Raw genomic sequence first — 19,353 nt, 5'->3', positions numbered from 1 at the left:
CCCTTCCTCTTCCCCCTGTCCTAACCGGTTTGGCCCAATGGATAGAGCGATGGCCTGTGGACTCAAAGGTCTCAGGCTGGATTCCCGGTCAAGGGCATGTACTTTGGTTGGGGGCACATCCCCAGTAGGGAGTGTGCAGGAGGCAGCTGATTGATGTTTCTCTCTCATTGATGTTTCTAACTCTCTGTCTCTCTCCCTTCCTCTCTGTAAAAAATCAATAAAATATATTAAAAAAATAAATAAATGCCCTGCCCCCCAAACTCCCATCACACCGCATCTAAGAACCTGGTCTGCCTCCCCGCTACCCTGTGAGCTCAGTGAGGTTATTTTCTCCCCCTGCTATATTCCTATTAATACATAGCGGGTACTCAGTAAATGATGGCTGAATGAATGAAAGCATGCATGAACAAAGGCTTGGCTGACTGCGAGCTAGTACTGCACCTCGAGTCTACATTATGAGACTAGACACAGAATAATGTGCAGATTTTGACAAATGTATTAAAATTCCGTAAGCTTTGGATTCTCGTTGTCCCACGCCAGCGGCGGATAAGACGACGGGGTCTGCTGGAGTCCCAGAGCTGTCTCAGAAAAGCGGGAGGCGGGACTTGGGCCTTTCCGACCACACCCCCTTGCGTTCAAATAACCCCGCCCACAGACCCGCCTCCACCAGTCAGATATGCAACTCTCATTGGTGAGCTCTCTAATCCGTCTGAGCACATCGGCGCCTATTGGGTCAATTGCCGACGCTGCGTTGCGCACTTCCCGGCGCTGGGAGCGCGGCGCGGACGTAGGCTGGCCGCCATTGCGTTTTCCCCGAGCGGAGGTCGGTGTGAGGGGCTGTCGGGGGGTGTCTGTCGGGCTTCCAGGGTCCGCGGGAGGCGTGGAGGGGTCGGCCGAGCGGCCGGAGGGGTTGGGCCGGGCTGCGCCCACGCTGAGCGCGGAGGGACTGCAGGCGGGGATCTTGACGCGTTCCTGCTGCGCCTCTGGTGGGCCCGGGCCCTGTTGCTCGTTAATTTTTTATTTTTTTTCTGCCGCCCCCTCAGATTCTCCGGGGATGGCCGGGGTCTTTCCTTACCGAGGGCCGGGTAACCCGGTGCCCGGCCCTCTCGCCCCGCTGCCGGACTACATGTCGGAGGAAAAGCTGCAGGAGAAAGGTGAGAGCGTGCGGGAGCGGTGTCTGGGCCCCGAGACGTGGGGTGGGTGTGCGCGTGCGCGCCTGCAGCGGCATTGAGCCCTTTTTCTGTTGTTGCAAGTGTCAAAGCGTTAGGTGTCAGCGCACTTACTGCCCCTCACCCCGATTTTTTCTACCGAATCAGGTCTTTAAGAGCGTCTTTTATTTTCAGACACTGATCCAAACAATGGGGATACAATAGCGATGCAGATAGAGCGCTCATTGTAAGGGTTTATGAATTGCAATGGAGGAGATAGACAATAAAAAACGTAAAAAAACCCTGTAACATAAAAGTCAGGAAGGAATAAATAAAGAAGAGCAAGGTGACAGGAGAATCAACAGGGAGTGCACCTGCTGGATGCTGGCCTCTCTTTATACATCCTGGCCGGTCTTCACCCTAGGGCAGGAGATGGGGATGATTAGACTAAGAGTGTCCAGTCTTTTAAACTGAGGTGTCTTTGCAGCCCGAAAATGGCAGCAATTACAGGCCAAGCGCTATGCCGAAAAGCGGAAGTTTGGATTTGTGGATGCTCAGAAGGAAGACATGCCCCCAGAGCACGTCAGGAAGATCATTCGAGACCATGGAGACATGACCAACAGGAAGTTTCGGCATGACAAAAGGGTCTACTTGGGGTAAAGAACATCCTGGGATTACTTCGCTTGGAGTTTGGCCCCTTTCCTTTGTCCCTCTCCCATAAGGAGTAGTCCTGGAAAGCTGCTCTATCATTTGGGACGTTAGTCTTTTAGGACAACCCATCTTGGTGGTTATAAGAGAAAGAAGAAAACCATTAGGGTCCTGTGATGATTCCAGATCTTCCAGTATGCTTTTTTTTTTTCCTCTGAAGGATTTTACAATTTATTTATTGACTTTAGAGAGAGAGAAACGCTGATTTGTTGCTCCACTTACTTATGCAGTCATTGGTTGCTTCTTATATGTGCCGTGAGCGGGGATTGAACCCACAACCTTGGCTTGTCAGGGTGACTCTAATCAACCTGGCTACCCGGTTAGGGCCCAGTATGCTCTTTATTGCCTTGATTTTACTTCCTTATCTGGAACTAGAGCTTTTAAAAAAAAAATTTATTAATTTTTTACAGAGAGGAAGGGAGAGGGAACGAGTTAGAAACATCGATCAGCTGCCTCCTACACACCTCCCACTGGGGATGTGCCTGCAACCAAGGTACATGCCCTTGACCGGAATTGAACCTGGGACCTTTCAGTCCGCAGGCTGATGCTCTGTCCACTGAGCCAAACTGGTTAGGGCTGGAACTAGAGCTTTTTTAAAAAAATTGCATTGATTGATTTGAGCGAGAGAGAGAGAGAGAGACAGAAACATCAATGTTGCACGCACTTATGTAGTCATTGGTTGATTCTTGTATGTGCCCTGATGCGGGATTGAACCCGTAACCTTGGCATATGGGGACCATGCTCTAAACATCTGAGCTACCTGACCAGGGCTGGGACTGGAGCTTTAATTTGCCCTGTTGGTGCTATGATAATATGTCCCTGTCTTTGAAAGGGTTGAAGCCCAGAGCAGGACACGTTGTGCATTCTTCTGTGCTTGTAACTCCTCAGTGAACAGAATTCTCAGGTTCAGGAGTAGTTCACTCCTGAGGTATTTACACTTGTTTTTCTATGGCCCCAAGCTGGGAGAGTACAGGTACAAATACCTTAGCAAATCCCTTTCTCATGTGGACACAAAAATGTTAACCAGTTCATTATGAATACCAATTCATTAATCACTAAGACAAGATTTGTTTGTTTCAAAACTTTTTTTCCCCAAAACTGTTTCTGGAGAACTGTTCTAGGTGCTAGGGATAAGAGTAGTGAACAGGAAGTAATGGCCTTTCTGGAGCTTATAGTCTACTGGCGTGACAGATATGAGACAAATGGTTACAATAAAGTATGTTGAGTATTTTAATATTTATGGGTAAGTTTAGAGAGAATAGAATGTGAGACAGTCTAAAGGCTGTCTTTAGAGGGATAGCTGTTGATTTAGAGCAGCGGTTCTCAACCTGTGGGCTGCGACCCCTTTGGGGGTCGAACGACCCTTTCACAGGAGTCGCATGACCCTTTCACAGGGGTCGCCTAAATACATCCTGCATATCAGATATTTACATTACGATTCATAACAGTAGCAAAATTACAGTTATGAAGTAGCAACGAAAATAATTTTATGGGCAGCTGTATTAAAGGATCGCGGCATTAGGAAGGTTGAGAACCACTGATTTAGAGGGACTGAAACCCAGTATTGTGGGACTGAAGTTTAAGAAGAATAGCACAGCCCTAGACGGCTTGGCTCAGTGGATAGAGCATCAGCCTGTGGACTGAAAAGTCCCAGGTTCAATTCTGGCCAAGGGCACATGCCTGGGTTGCGGCTCGATCCCCAGTGGGGGTGTGCAGGAAGCAGCCGATCAATGATTCTCTCTCTTCATTGATGTTTCTATCTCTCACTCTCCTCTCTGCCTCTCTGAAATCAATAAAGAAATATATTAAAAAGAATAGCATAGTTGGAGAGGGGAAAGCAGAGTTCCTGGTCATGGAGGGCTGTGTGCAATTGGAAGTTTGGACTGTAAGGTAGGCTTTTCTGTGGAATGTGATACCTTGTGACTTCTAATTATTTGTCTTCCTAATGTTGCAGTGCCCTGAAGTACATGCCCCATGCAGTCCTCAAACTCCTGGAGAACATGCCTATGCCTTGGGAGCAGATTCGGGATGTGCCTGTGCTGTACCACATCACTGGGGCTATTTCCTTTGTCAATGAGATTCCCTGGGTCATTGAGCCTGTCTACATCTCCCAGTGGGGGTAAGAAGGGCTGGAATATGGGTGGTGGTGGTTGGGAGGCAGTGGGTGGGAACCACTGTGTGATATTGTTGGCTTGCAGGTCAATGTGGATTATGATGCGGCGAGAAAAAAGAGACAGGAGGCATTTCAAGAGAATGCGTTTCCCCCCTTTTGATGATGAGGAGCCGCCTTTGGACTATGCTGACAACATTCTAGATGTTGAGCCACTGGAGGCCATTCAGCTAGAACTGGACCCTGAGGAGGATGCGCCTGTGTTGGACTGGTTCTATGACCACCAGCCATTGAGGGACAGTAGGAAGTAAGTGTGGTTGGAGTTACCACTCCTGTTAGACCTTTGGAAATCCAAGAGTCCTGGGAGAGCAGTCGGTAGTGTGGCTTGGTTAGCTGGTATACCCACCAGACATGAGTCTCTCTTTTTTTCCTAGGTATGTGAATGGCTCTACTTACCAGCGCTGGCAGTTCACACTGCCCATGATGTCCACTCTCTACCGCCTGGCCAATCAGCTCCTGACAGACTTGGTAGATGACAACTACTTCTATCTGTTTGATCTGAAGGCCTTCTTTACCTCCAAGGCACTCAACATGGCCATTCCTGGAGGCCCCAAATTTGAACCTCTTGTTCGAGATATCAACCTACAGTAAGTTAGAGTAGGAATTTTAGGCATCTTGGGTTGAATAAACTCTAATCTCGATCCTTAAGAGTCCATTAAAGCTTCCAAACTGTCCAACTAGTCTGATCATCTTTGATTTTGTACCCTAGGGATGAAGACTGGAATGAATTCAATGATATTAATAAGATCATCATTCGGCAGCCCATCCGCACGGAATACAAGATTGCTTTCCCTTACTTGTACAACAACCTTCCACACCATGTCCACCTCACCTGGTAAGAGAGTTGGAACACAGGTGGAGGAAAGGAGCAGGCTGGCATTTAGTTTGGGCCAGGGCAGGAAAACCTTGGCTAACTCTTCATTCTTTTTAGGTACCACACTCCTAATGTTGTGTTCATCAAAACTGAGGATCCTGATTTGCCAGCTTTCTACTTTGATCCTTTGATCAACCCAATTTCCCATAGGCACTCGGTCAAGGTGAGGGGAGGGGACATTTGACATCAGCTCTTCCACGTGAAATTTTCTGACTGTGGCTGAGGTGTTACTTGATAAAAATTCATCAGAGGGAGACGTGTTTTCCATCCTAATAAGTGGTTGGTCTTGAGCTAAAAGCTAATTTGAGAGTCAGCATTTGTCTCTACGTTATTGGTATAATTTTGGTCTCTGTGATTATCCATCTGGGCTTTATCATCCTCTGGGACTCTATAGTTCATTCTGGTCTTTTCCACTGTGTTCTTTTTTCCCTTAAGACTTTCAATGAGATATAATTCATATACTATGCAATTCACCCATTTAAAGTCTACAGTTCACCTATTTAAGGTGTACAGTATTCACCCATTTAAGTGTACAATTAAGTGGTTTTTAGTTTATTCACAGTTGTACCACTATCAACTCAGGCAGTTTTTTTATAACATTTTCATTACCTCCAAAAGAAACCTTGTACCCATCCATCAGCAGTCACTCTCCATTTCCAGTGAATGTTCCGTGCCTACACTACTATTAATCTACTTTATGTCTCTATATTTGCCTATTCTGGATATTTCATGTAAATAGAATTATACAATAAGTATAATTTTTTTTAACAATATGTAGTCTTCTGTGACTGGCTCTTACATACACAGTGTTTTTTATGTTTATCTATGTTCCATCATGTTCTTAATATGAACAGATCTGCTTCTTCAAGCCTAGTTTTTGGAGCTTGAGCAGGAGTTGATAGCAGTGTTTACTTCTTACGGTATCAGGCTCCTGTGGGAGGCGTTTGTTGGTGAGCCAGTTGGGTTGTGACTAGTGATGGTTGCTTTCCTGGTTGGCCCTGGCTTGTTCTCTGCTCTCCTGGCCTCCTTTGCGCTGGCCCTTTAGGGTTTCTCTGGTCAGGCAGCCCCATTTCCATGGCAGATGGAGCCACTCTGCTTGGCCCCGAGAGTTTCACTTCCATCCCAGTCTCTGCTCAGTTCAGCAAGAACTGCCCTGACCGGCTTGGCTCAGCGGATAGAGCGTCGGCCTACGGACTGAAAGGTCCCAGGTTCGATTCCGGTCAAGGGCATGTACCTTGGTTGCGGGCACATCCCCAGTGGGGGGTGTGGAGGAGGCAGCTGATCGATGTTTCTAACTCTCTATCCCTCTCCCTTCCTCTCTGTAAGAAATCAATAAAATAAAATTAAAAAAAAAAAAAAGAACTGAACCCTTGGGGGTTATTCTTTCAGAGCCAGGAACCATTACCAGATGATGATGAGGAGTTTGAGCTCCCAGACTTCGTGGAGCCCTTCCTGAAGGACACCCCTCTCTACACGGACAATACAGCCAATGGCATTGCCCTGCTCTGGGCCCCCCGGCCCTTCAACCTACGCTCTGGTCGCACCCGCCGGGCCCTGGACATCCCCCTTGTCAAGAACTGGTAAGGCTTCTACCTGGGAGGAGGATGGTGGATGTATAGGAGGAAAACGCGAAGGGGGCGTGGGGGCATGCAGCCTTTATCTGAGTGGTTGGAAAGAGAGTTGGGCCAGTCTTACCTGATGGGTGTTTTCCCAGGTATCGGGAGCATTGTCCTGCTGGGCAGCCTGTGAAAGTGAGGGTCTCTTACCAGAAGCTGCTTAAGTACTACGTACTTAATGCCCTGAAACACCGGCCCCCAAAAGCCCAGAAGAAGAGGTAAGGTGCCTGAGGGCCCTGCTCAGACTTCTTTTTTTCCAAAGATGATCAGCAAGCTAACACTCTTTTCATTATTCCCACTCCAGGTATCTGTTCCGCTCCTTCAAAGCCACCAAATTCTTTCAGTCCACGAAGCTGGACTGGGTGGAGGTGGGGCTACAGGTTTGCCGCCAGGGCTACAACATGCTCAACCTTCTCATTCACCGGAAAAACCTAAACTATCTGCACCTGGATTACAACTTCAACCTCAAGCCTGTCAAGACGCTCACCACCAAGGTGTCTGCATTGGACCTTAAGGGTCTCCTGAGCTTGAGGGATGGACTGGTTTGCTCTGGCCCCCAAAGGAGGCGTACATCCACTCGGGACCATTGCTGATTAGTTTTTTCTGTTCTTGGCATCTTCTCCAGGAAAGAAAAAAATCTCGTTTTGGGAATGCTTTCCATCTGTGTCGAGAAGTTCTGCGTTTAACTAAGTTGGTGGTAGACAGTCATGTGCAGTATCGATTGGGCAATGTGGATGCCTTCCAGGTAAGGCTAAGTATCTCCAACCCCTACCCAGGTGAGAAGCTGGGTGAAGCCTGGGCTGATTGTGGAGCTGGCTGTAGCCTAAAGACTGATGGGGCATTTGTGTTGCAGCTGGCAGATGGACTGCAGTATATCTTTGCCCATGTGGGGCAGCTGACAGGCATGTACCGGTACAAATACAAGCTGATGCGGCAGATTCGCATGTGCAAGGACCTGAAGCATCTCATTTATTACCGCTTCAACACGGTGGGTCCCTGCCCATACACTCTCAGACCCATTTTAATTTTTATAGCTAGTCAGGGTGCTTTCCAGGGATCTATTTGGAGAAAAGCTCTGTGTCATTACTGCTCTCACCTTGTGAATGTTAACAGTCCCCCACCCCTTACCATATCCTCCTCAAGTCCACTTTTAGGTCTAAATAGGAAATTTTAGTTACTGGTTTCTGCTTAAAGTTTTCTCATTTACCTCATTGTAGCTGTTGAGGTCCCAAGAGTTTTTTCTCCCCTGCTCCCCCCCCTTCACTGTCATACATGTGTTCCTCCTATCCCATCTCTGCCCAATTTTCTGTTGTCATTAAATTAATTGCTAACTTCTTTTCTTGTGCTTGGGATCATAGGGCCCTGTAGGGAAGGGCCCTGGCTGTGGCTTCTGGGCTGCTGGCTGGCGGGTCTGGCTGTTTTTCATGCGTGGCATCACCCCTCTGCTGGAGCGATGGCTGGGCAACCTCCTGGCCCGGCAGTTTGAAGGTGAGTGGTTTTCTCTTTGTCCAGCTTCTCCCATGATCTCACGGGTAGGTCCTATGTGTTCCTGTTCTGTCCCCTGCCTTGTTTGAGACTGACTCCCTTCCTCCTGCATTGCCTCTAAGTCCCACTCTCTAATGAGTCTGACCTAGTATTCTGTTTATTTTGTTGTAACCATGGTTAGTGAGGGGGGCATAAAGGTAAAGACTCATTACAAGCAATGACTCTTAATCACTTCACTTCTAGGCCGACACTCAAAGGGGGTGGCGAAGACTGTAACAAAGCAGCGAGTGGAGTCACATTTTGACCTTGAGCTTCGGGCAGCTGTGATGCATGACATTCTAGACATGATGCCGGAGGGGATTAAACAGAACAAGGCCCGGACAATCCTGCAGCACCTCAGTGAGGCCTGGCGCTGCTGGAAGGCCAACATTCCCTGGAAGGTGGGTATCTCCGCACCTCTGAGCAGACAAGGACGTCTTTCCTGGGGTTGGGAGCACCGCTCTCGGGCTGTGTGGCTCCATCACGTTCTCACTGTGCCTTTTGTACTTTCAGGTCCCTGGACTGCCAACGCCCATAGAGAATATGATCCTTCGATATGTGAAGGCCAAGGCTGACTGGTGGACCAACACTGCCCACTACAACCGAGAACGGATCCGTCGTGGGGCCACTGTGGACAAGACTGTTTGCAAAAAGAACCTGGGCCGTCTCACCCGGCTCTACTTGAAGGCAGAACAGGAGCGGCAGCACAACTACCTGAAGGTTGGGCAGAGAAGGCTGGGCTGGAGGTGGGGGTGGCCAGGGAGTGGGTTGCAGAGTTGGGCCCATGCCTTGTGCGGGAGGGATTGGCTACAGTGGGAGGCTAATCATTATGTGTACCTTGCAGGATGGGCCTTACATCACAGCAGAGGAGGCGGTGGCAGTGTATACCACCACCGTGCACTGGTTGGAAAGCCGTAGGTTCTCACCCATCCCGTTCCCTCCACTCTCCTATAAACATGACACCAAGTTGCTCATCTTGGCCTTAGAGCGGCTCAAGGAAGCTTACAGGTGAGTGGAGTAGACAGGCTCCTGTGGGAAGGTGACAGGGAGAATGGCATTATCATAGTCCAAAGGAAGGTTTAGCCTCAGTCTTTTCTGAGTTTGGTTTCCTCTTAGTTTTCTTATTCACTTTCCTGTTGCCTTGCCTTGTCAGTGTGAAGTCTCGGTTAAACCAGTCTCAGAGGGAGGAGCTAGGGCTGATCGAGCAAGCCTACGACAACCCCCATGAGGCATTGTCCCGCATCAAGCGTCACCTCCTCACGCAGAGAGCCTTTAAAGAAGTGAGTGAAGATTCCTCCCCACCCCCCCATTTTATTTTGGCTCTGCTATTCATTCATGGCGCTCAGGGTGGCAGAATGCCTCAGGTGATTGGTGGATTGGTATGAGCCAGCTTCCCTGTCCCACAGGTGGGCATTGAGTTCATGGATCTCTATAGCCACCTGGTGCCAGTGTATGATGTGGAACCACTGGAGAAGATAACTGATGCCTACCTGGACCAGTACCTGTGGTATGAAGCTGACAAGCGCCGCCTCTTCCCACCCTGGATCAAGCCTGCTGACACAGAACCGCCTCCTCTGCTTGTGTATAAGTGGTGCCAAGGTAAACTTTCCTGGGATCACCTCTGAGGAAAGGAGGTGAATTGAGTTTTACATCAGAATTCCTATTCAGGCCCTGGCCACTGTGGCTCAGTTGGTTGAGTGTAGTCCCATGCACTGCAAGGTCACCTGTTTGACTCCTGGTCAGGGCACATTACCCAGGTTGCAGATTCAATCCCTGGTACGGAGGCACCCGATTGATGTTTCTCTCTCACAATGTTTCTCTTCCTCTTCCTCTCTTTTCTCCCTAAAAATCAATAAAAACATTTTTGAAAAAAAAGAAAAAGCTTCTCATTCGGGCAGCACAATTCATTTACTCTCTTGCTGCATGGTACCAAGGAAACACGTGCTGATGTTAAACTGAACAAAGCAGTCCTAGCAATCCGGATGAATGAGCAGTGTTACTGCGAATATGATAGCTACTGTAGGCACTAGTCCTGAAAGGGAATTTCCAACCTGGAGACCTGTCTTGTTTACTCCTCAGGCATCAATAACCTGCAGGATGTGTGGGAGACAAGTGAGGGTGAGTGCAATGTCATGCTGGAGTCACGCTTTGAGAAGATGTATGAGAAGATCGACTTGACCCTACTTAATAGGCTGCTGCGACTCATTGTAGACCACAACATAGCTGACTACATGACAGCCAAGAACAACGTTGTCATCAACTATAAGGTATGTCTTAGGGGCAGGGTAACAAGGAATTTTGTTGTGGGGTGAGGGTCTGGCCCACTGAGTTAGGTTCTATTAAGGGGAGGGCAAAAGAGGGTGGGCCCTAGAGCAGCGTGGGACATGGCCATGGGTTGAGAGTTGTTAAAGAGTTGTAAGTCTTTCTTTCTAGGACATGAACCACACGAATTCATATGGGATCATCCGAGGCCTGCAGTTCGCTTCATTCATTGTGCAGTACTATGGCCTGGTGATGGATTTGCTTGTGTTGGGATTACACCGGGCCAGTGAGATGGCTGGGCCCCCTCAGATGCCAAATGACTTTCTCAGTTTCCAGGACATAGCCACGGAGGCTGCCCACCCAATCCGTCTCTTCTGCAGATACATTGATCGCATCCATATTTTCTTCAGGTGAGCGCTTGCCTGGATTCTTATCTTTGCAGGGCATTGAGGCATATACCTAGCCTCTGGAAGTGGCTCTTGTACTTTAGTTGACTTTCTGCTGAGTTGGGGCTTCAAAATGGAATGAAGTACTGTGGGTAGGGTAGGGGTTTGGGGTTTATCCAGCTGTGGGTCTCCTGAGGTCCTAGTGTATTGGGGCCTCAGCAATGCACTCTGCCTGGTGTAGGTTTACAGCAGATGAGGCTCGAGACCTGATCCAGCGTTACCTGACAGAGCACCCTGACCCCAACAATGAAAACATCGTTGGCTATAATAACAAGAAGTGCTGGCCCCGAGATGCCCGCATGCGCCTCATGAAACATGATGTCAACTTGTGAGTCTGAGTGGGGCTGTGGGAGCTGGGAGAACATCAGCCTGAGGGATTCAGAGACAATTAGACGGGATTCATGAGGTTGTGTCCTGGGTGGGAGGAGTGTATTCTGTTGGGTTATCGTTAGTCTGACCTTTGAAGGGAAGTTTCATCCCAGGAGACTGATGTGACCATGTGTTTTCTGTGGGCAGGGGTCGGGCAGTGTTCTGGGACATCAAGAACCGTCTGCCACGGTCAGTGACTACAGTTCAGTGGGAGAACAGCTTCGTGTCCGTGTACAGTAAGGACAACCCCAACCTGCTGTTCAACATGTGTGGCTTTGAGTGCCGCATTCTGCCAAAGTGCCGCACCAGCTATGAGGAGTTCACCCACAAGGATGGGGTCTGGAACCTACAGAATGAGGTACAACCTGGGAAGGGGGCTAGACAGAGCATTGCCACCCCTGTACCTTGGGGGGGGATGGGGGTGAGGAATACCAACACAACGCCATCCGTCAGCTGAGCCTCGCTGGGTGGCAGGGCCTTGTGGTGGTCAGAGTTGGTCCTTGCTCCTGTGGCAGTACCAGAGACAATTAACCTTGACCTTGTGGTTTAGGTTACTAAGGAGCGGACAGCCCAGTGTTTCCTGCGTGTGGATGATGAGTCAATGCAGCGCTTCCACAATCGTGTGCGTCAAATTCTGATGGCTTCCGGCTCCACCACTTTCACCAAGGTATCACAGACAGCTCCACTTCGGTTGTGTCCTCTGTCCATCTCACTTCCCTTTCACCTCTTCCCCTGGTTTGCTCTCCTTTCTTCCCAGTATCGCCCACTGTACCGTCTCCGTGCTTTAGGTATAGATAGCAGATTAGAGTGTCAAATCAAGTTAGTTAGTTTCTGAGAATTCCCTGAAGGACTTCTGCAGTCTACTTCTCTGTAGTTGTGATGGCTCTAAATTAAGGCAAGAGTTGAAGTTGGATTTTTTTTTTTAAATATATTTTTATTGAGTTTTTACAGAGAGGAAAGGAGAGAGATAGAGAGTCAGAAACATCGATGAGAGAGAAACATCGACCAGCTGCCTCCTGCACACCCCCCACTGGGGATGTGCCCGCAACCCAGGTACATGCCCTTGACCGGAATCGAACCCGCAGGCCGACGCTCTATCCACTGAGCCAAACCGGCTTCGGCTGAAGTTGGATTTTTAAATTTGAAAAAAATCACTGTTTTTGCATTTTTCCAAGGGCTAGTGATACAACTCATATAACTCATCTTTTAAACAGTAACATAGTGTGCATATTGAAAAGCAAGCATAATTAGCTATCCCAGTGTCTGTTTTCCCCTTCAGTTGCTTCTGAAGGCAGCTGGACTTGTAGACTGTGTGTACAAGTTTTTGCATGGTTTAACAGGTCATCTTGCCCTTTCCACTCTCTTTCCTCGCTTTGTAATGGTGTACATGAATGTCCTGGCTAATGCTCACAAGAGCATCAATAATGCCAAAAAGAAGGAAACACCAAGTTCTTAATTAGGCTGTGCTCCAAAGTCATTGTCCAGTTTCTAACTGTGTTGATGAGGCAAGGTTACACTGGTGGATTTGAGAGTCCTGATGATCACAGTTGGGAAAATTATGAACTGCACAGGCAGATGAAACAGGTGTGGTGTGGACAGCCCCCGATTTGATATGCAACTCAGAGATCTAAAAGTGCCAAAATAATCTGAATCCACCCTGTCAGTTTGGTTTCATTGTACTGACAACTTCAGCTGGTATGATCCATAAAGAAGCAACACAAAGGATGCCCTGGCAGGTATGGTATAGTTGGTTGGGCTTTGTCCCATGCACTGAAAGGTTGCCGGTTCTACTCCCTGTCAGGGCAATGTGTCCAGGTTTTAGGCTTGATCCTTCAGTAGGAGGTGTGCAGCAGGCAGCCAATCTATGTTTCGCTCCCACAACAATGTTTTTTTCTTCTCTCCCTCTCTCAAAATCAGAAATCTTAAAAGAAAACAAAAGATAGAAAATCCTGGGATTCCTTTTTTTAGGAATATAATACATACATAGAAATAAAGTATCTCAGTGGATTTTTAAAAACTATATATTTTACTGATTTTTTACAGAGAGGAAGGGAGAGGGATAGAGTGTTAGAAACACTGATGAGAGAAACATCCATCAGCTGCCTCCTGCACACCTCCTACCGGGGATGTGCCCACAATCAATGTATATGCCCTTGACAGGAATCAAACCTGGGACCCTTTAGTCCACAGGCCGGCGCTCTATCCACTGAGCCAAACTTGTTAGGGCCATATTGTTGAATTTGTCTTCCATTCTTTTCAGTGACCTTATGACCATTTCGCTGAATTCTTTCTCTGACATATTGCTTGCCTCCATTTTATTTACTTCCTTTTCTGGTGATGCCTACCTTCCTTTTATAGAAAGGAGGGTATTTTGTAAAAAATATATTTTATTGATTTTTTACAGAGAGGAAGGGAGAGGGATAGTGAGTTAGAAACATCAGTGAGACAGAAACATTGATCAGCTGCCTCCTGCACACCCCCTACTGGGGATGTGCCCACAACCAAGGTATATGCCCTTGACTGGAATCGAACCTGGGACCCTTCAGTCCGCAGGCCGATGCTCTAGCCACTGAGCCAAACCGGTTAGGGCTCTCAATGGATTTTTAAAAAGGCACTTCATCCTGATTTCCCTCAGAATAATAACTGTTAGCTGTAGCAATTTTCTTTTATTCTGACTTTCATATCCCTTTAAATATGCAGCACACATAAAGAATGCCTTAAATTTTTTAGTGATGCTTCTTTTGAGGATACATTTTATCTTATTCCTTACCTAAAGTTCCTCATGATAGACTTTTTTGGAGACTGGTGCTAGGAAAAACTTTGTCCTTTAGGTTGGTTATTCCCTCTAAGAGTCAGATAACTGGAATTATGTAGCTCATTCATTCATTGGTGCTTGTTGATAACTACTGCACTCAAGGTATTATGTGCGTACTATATGTAAGATAGTGTCTGTGCCTTAATTGAGCTCACTTAGCTAGTTGGAGAGACAACACAGATGCATAGTCAGGAAAAGAGCTATTAGAATTTGTGAGAACACTCATTAAGGACTCGCCTTCTCTGGGAGAAGGAGAGGAAAGGCTTCCTGGAAAAAAAATAACGTGATGAAGTGGTGAGAGAGGGCATTCCTTCAGCCAGAAGTATGGAGAGGTAACTAGCAGCTATATGTGGGACTGTAAAAAGTTGAGAATTTACTGGAATAAAATCGTGGAGTTGGGACTGTTAGCAGATGGAGCCTGGGTAGATAAGCAAGAGCCAGATCATGGAGAGGATTACGCCTCATTAAGAGTTCTGTAAGGGCCTTACCCATGGGTGTGACTGTCTCAGATTTCTGTGTTAGGTGGTTCACTCTTGCAGCTGTGGGAAGATGGGTTTAGAGGAATAGGATGTGAGATCAGTTTGGGGACTACTGCCAGAGTCCAGATAAAAATGATGAAAGCAGTGAAAGTAGAAGTAAGGATAGGGGAACAGATTTGATAAGTAGTTAGCAGGTATGATCAGATGAGTTTCATTTTGATGGGATGCCAGAGGGAAAGAAAGAAGTCAAAATAATAGTCAGTTTTTGGCATGGGTGACTAGGTGGACTGCCAGAGGGAAAGAAAGAAGTCAAAATAATAGTTTTTGGCATGGGTGACTAGGTGGATATTGATGTCACTAATTGGAAGTCTACGGGAAGAAGAACAGGTTTAGGGGGGGAACAAGTGAATATAGTTTAGGATGTAAAAAGTTTGAAGTTCTTGAGAATATCTAGGTGGAGATATTTATATATGTCTTTAATAGATATTGAAGAATATTTATATATTTCTTTAATTCCATGATAAATATACACATGTGTGTATCCTCCCCCCCCCCACTGGTGCCTCTTAAATTGATAGTCTCTTAGATTTGATGAAAAATACTGTGAGTTTGAAGCTCCAGGGAGAGAAATGAGGTGAGAAAGTAAGAGCAGTCAGGGTAACTTACAAGTTTCTATAGAATGTCCAAGAGGAGGTATTTTACAATCTGAAGCCTGAAGATGTCTGGGTTGAAGATGTAGATTTAGGAATCTGTCAGCATAAAAAAGATGGTTTAAAGCTCAAGAGTGAGCAAGATTATCCAGGGAAAATATAAGGAGTGAGGAGAGCCGAGGGACGAGTCGGGAACATGGAGCAGCAGTGTGGCCAGACGGAGGGAGGGGAGGGCTGGGTCACGGGAGCCAAGGCTGTGGGGAGTGGGTGGCCAGTTAACACTGGCAGTTGCTTAAGAGTCTTTCACTTAGATAAGGTCTGAGACGTATCCATTGGATTTGGCGGTCTGGACGTCATTGGTGACCTTAGCAAGAGCTGTTTCAGAAATAAGTAGGGATAGAAGCCAGACTGCAGTGGGTGAGGCTTTATGGGAAGTGAAGGGTGGAGACAGCAAGGACTGTCGATTCGCCAGAGCTGGAGGAAGGACATTAGATGCCACCTAGAGGGAGATGTAGGTCAAGGCAGGTATTTTAAATGGGAGTGACTTGGGTATGCTTTCATTAAGGAGCCAGTAGAGGTTCAGAGCGTAGAAGTTGATGAGCGATGGAGCAATGTTCTAGAGAAATTGTGTCGGGATGGTGGAAAAGGCAGGCAGAGGGAAAAGATCCTCTGAACCTAATAGGAAAGAGGTCTGGATAGATGTGAATGGAGATAAGTGGGAAGTTATTACAGTCTTGAATTTTTCAGCTTTGCCTGGGCTGGAGTAAGGGACACAAGGTTTCAAACTTTAAAGCACAGTGTTGGGGGTATGATGGGATGTTGAAGAAACTACGCTGTACGTGAATTTCAAGAAAATGAAGGAAACTGACTTCTTCCCAGAAGCACTCAGCTACTCAGTGATGGGATGGAGAATGTGCATAGATTTTGGTGATTTAGGATTGGGTTTTGCTGGAGGACTGTGGTGGAGTGGTAAGGGACTGGCTACAGGGGAATTAAGGGTGCTGGCCCCTTTTAGACTCCTGGATTATGCGAGGGGAGAAAAGGAAGAGACCAGAAGAGGCCAGTGGCCTTAGAGGGAAAAAATACAGGGATCAAGGGAATAGATGTGTGAGAGGTAAGAGCCTGAGTAATGAAGGGTGTCAGTGGTTAGAGAGGAGTGTACTATAGTGGTTGGAAGTGTAACAATTTGTTGTTACACTTATTTATGATTCTTGTTAGTATGTGCCTTGACCAGGGAGGGAACGCACAATCTTGGCCTGTCCGGACAATGCTTTAATCAGTTGAGCTACCCGGCCAGGGCTCTGATTTGTTAAGGTAAAATGTTAGATGATCAATTTTAGACCTTTTTAAAAATATATTTTTATTCATTACAGAGAGGAAGGGAGAGGGAGAAAGAGATATAAACATCAGTGATGAGAGACAATCATTGATCGGCTGCCTCCTGCACTCCTCCTAGTGGGGATCAAGCCCACAACCCAGACATGTGCCCTTGACTAGAATCGAACCTGGGACCCTTCAGTCCACAGGCCAACGCTCTATCCACTGAGCCAAACTGGCTAGGGCAGATCTTTTATCTCTAAAAGTTCCATTTGAGTCTTTAGCATCTTCTGTTTCTCTCATTATGTTCATGTTTTTAATATACTCAAGCATAATTACAAGATTTTTGTTTCATTTTGTTAATCCTCACCCAAGGATATTTTCCCATTGATTTTTAGAGAGAGTGGAAGGGAGGGAGAGAGAAGAGCAAACATTGATGTGAGAGATACGCATCTATTGGCTGCCTCCTGAACACTCCCTGACCAGGGCTGGGGATTGAGCCTGCAACCAAGGCACATGCCCTTGACCTGGAATCAAACCTCAATCATTTAGTCCATGGGCCGATGCTCTATCCACTGAGCCAAACCAGCTAGGGCACAAGTTTTTTTGATAGCTGTTTTAAAGGTCCTTGTCTGTTAATTCCATCATCTGTTGTTTCTAAGTCTGTTTCTGTTTGATTTTTCTTCTGGTTATGGGTAATTTATTTCTACTTTGTATGCATGGTAAATTTTTTAAAATATTTTTTTTTATTGATTTCAGGGAGGAAGGGAGAGGGAGAGAGGTAGAAACATCAATGATGAGAGAGAATTATTGTTCGGCTGCCTGCTGCATGCCCAACTCTGGGGATCGAGCGTGCAACCCGGGCATGTGCTCTCACTAGGAATTGAACTATGGCCTCCTGGTTCATAGGTTGACCCACAACCACTGAGCCATGCTGGCTGGGCTTCATGGTAATTTTTTAATGCATGCCAGAAATTGTGAATTTTATTTAGTTATTTATGGATTTTGTTGTATACCTTTAACCCTTTGCGGTCGTATCGACTGACTCGCCATGGTGTTTTGCATGGCGAGTATGGAACAACTGCGTTTGTTTATATTGAGTTTTGATATCTCCGATTTATCAGGGCAATGTTTTGGTTCGTGACAAGGTCGCTTAGACGCTTAAGAGCTTTCAGAGAAATTATGAACTGATACATGAATGAATAGAGTTAAGATTCGTACGGTTCCTTCCTGTGGTGGCTGAAAGCAGATGTACGACCGGAACGGTAAAAAAGCTTTGGTGGCTGAGAGTAGACAAACGACCGCAGGGTATTGGGTTGTGTTCTGGTGTGCAGTTCAGTAATTTGTGGATTTGTTTGATCCTTTGGAAGCTTGTTTTTAAGTTTGGTTATGGCAAATTCAGAGCACCTGTTGTCTGGATTTTTTTTAATCCTCTCCTGAGGATATTTTTTTATTGGTTTTTTAGGGAGAGTGGAAGAGAGGGAAATATAGAGAGAAACATCGATGTGAGAGATGGGTTGTCTCCTGCACGAGCCCCTACCAGGGTCTGGGCTGAGAAGCCTACAACCAAGGTATGTGCCCTTGACCAGAATCAAACCCAGGACCCTTTGGTCTGCAGGCCAGTGCTCTATCCACTGAGCCAAACTGGCTAGGGCTGGAGATTATATATATATATATATATATATTTTTTTTTTACCTCCACTGTTAAGTAGGTAACTTTCTGGGGACTTTACCCAGTTCCCATGTAGAATACGGTCTCTCTACTCTGGTTGGTGGGAACACAAACTGTTTTCAGCCCATATAAGCTGTGGGCCTTGTTCAGCTTACTGATCTTTGGTGGTTCTTTCACTGACCTCGGAGTTTTACTGCATACAGATTGGGACTCAGTCAGAAACTTGGGGCAGTCCCTTCGTGGATCTCCAGAGATCTCTTTCTGTGTATCTTCCTTTTCTTCACACAGTTTCTAGCTGCTTTGACCTCCTGAATTCTAATCTTTGTCTCTTCGATTCAGTGAGCCTATTGGGCTGTTTTCCTTAACCCTCCATGTTTGTGCTGCAGATTGGAAATTGCCACTAGGCAGTAAGCTGGGGCGGTTATGGGGTTCACTGTATGTTTCCCTTTTCTCAAGGGTCATAGTCTGTCTGCCTGTTTGCCAGTTTCCCAGGAATGTTGTTTTATATATCTCGTTTACTTTTCTAGTTGCTTGTAGTAGGAAGGCAATTTCTGTGATCCCACTCGTTTTTATTCCCTCCATTTAAAAACATGTTTTAAAAATTTATTGATTTGAGAGAGAGAGGGAAACACCTATCTGTTGTTCCACTTATTTATGCATTCATTGGTTGCTTCTTGTATGTGCCCACAACCTTGTCATATCTAGATGACACTAACCAATTGAGTTATCTGGCCAGGGCCTCTCCATTAATTTTTGATACTTTTTTCTCATCCCTTCTTTTCCCACTGCCTACTCTGGGATTGCGACTCTATTTGGTCTTATTTTTATTAGGTGTTTTTATTGATTTTATTATTTTAAAGATATTTTTATTGATTTCAGGGAGGATGGGAGAGAAAGAGAGAGATGGAAACATCAATGATGAGAGAGAATCATTGATCAGCTGCCTCCTGCACACCCCATACTTGGGATCGAGCCTGCAACCCAGGCATATGCCCCGACTGGGAATCAAACCATGACCTCCTGTTTCATAGGTTGATGCTCAACCACAGACCCATGCCAGCTGGGCTGTTTTTATTGGTTTTAGAGAGAGAGAGGAAGAAAGAGGGAGAGAGAAAAAGAGAAACATTGATGTGAGAGCAGAACATCAATCAGCTGCCTCCTGCAGCTCCTGCACTGGGGATTGAGCCTGCAACCTAGCATGTGCCCTAACAGGGAATCGAACCAACAGCCCTTTGGTGCATGGGACAACGCTCAATAAACTAAGCCACACCGGCCAGGGCTCTGGTCTTATTTTAACATTGTT

The 19,353-nt window shown here is 46.6% G+C and overlaps 1 protein-coding gene across 1 annotated transcript in view; it reads left to right on the top strand.

Moving 5' to 3' along the window:
- Positions 1-750: 750 nt before the first annotated feature.
- PRPF8 (pre-mRNA processing factor 8) overlaps positions 751-19,353 on the top strand; it is a 30,537-nt gene continuing 11,934 nt past the window's right edge. Inside the window, exons 1-24 of the mRNA XM_006768091.1 lie at positions 751-823; positions 1,044-1,154; positions 1,636-1,804; positions 3,811-3,975; positions 4,055-4,273; positions 4,401-4,613; positions 4,736-4,861; positions 4,958-5,063; positions 6,290-6,480; positions 6,615-6,734; positions 6,821-7,010; positions 7,142-7,261; positions 7,370-7,504; positions 7,875-8,004; positions 8,245-8,441; positions 8,554-8,760; positions 8,885-9,048; positions 9,194-9,320; positions 9,447-9,639; positions 10,120-10,307; positions 10,474-10,712; positions 10,930-11,076; positions 11,265-11,475; positions 11,668-11,784. Coding sequence (XP_006768154.1) covers positions 1,055-1,154; positions 1,636-1,804; positions 3,811-3,975; positions 4,055-4,273; positions 4,401-4,613; positions 4,736-4,861; positions 4,958-5,063; positions 6,290-6,480; positions 6,615-6,734; positions 6,821-7,010; positions 7,142-7,261; positions 7,370-7,504; positions 7,875-8,004; positions 8,245-8,441; positions 8,554-8,760; positions 8,885-9,048; positions 9,194-9,320; positions 9,447-9,639; positions 10,120-10,307; positions 10,474-10,712; positions 10,930-11,076; positions 11,265-11,475; positions 11,668-11,784 — 3,774 coding nt within the window. The 5' untranslated portion in view covers positions 751-823; positions 1,044-1,054. The remainder of the gene's footprint in view (positions 824-1,043; positions 1,155-1,635; positions 1,805-3,810; positions 3,976-4,054; positions 4,274-4,400; positions 4,614-4,735; positions 4,862-4,957; positions 5,064-6,289; positions 6,481-6,614; positions 6,735-6,820; positions 7,011-7,141; positions 7,262-7,369; positions 7,505-7,874; positions 8,005-8,244; positions 8,442-8,553; positions 8,761-8,884; positions 9,049-9,193; positions 9,321-9,446; positions 9,640-10,119; positions 10,308-10,473; positions 10,713-10,929; positions 11,077-11,264; positions 11,476-11,667; positions 11,785-19,353) is intronic.

The sequence above is a fragment of the Myotis davidii genome, unplaced genomic scaffold, assembly GCF_000327345.1.
Source record: "Myotis davidii unplaced genomic scaffold, ASM32734v1 scaffold363, whole genome shotgun sequence".
Classification (NCBI taxonomy): Eukaryota; Metazoa; Chordata; class Mammalia; order Chiroptera; family Vespertilionidae; genus Myotis; species Myotis davidii.
The sequence above is the reverse complement of the archived record's forward strand: the minus strand, read 5'-3'. Positions and strand labels throughout refer to the sequence as shown.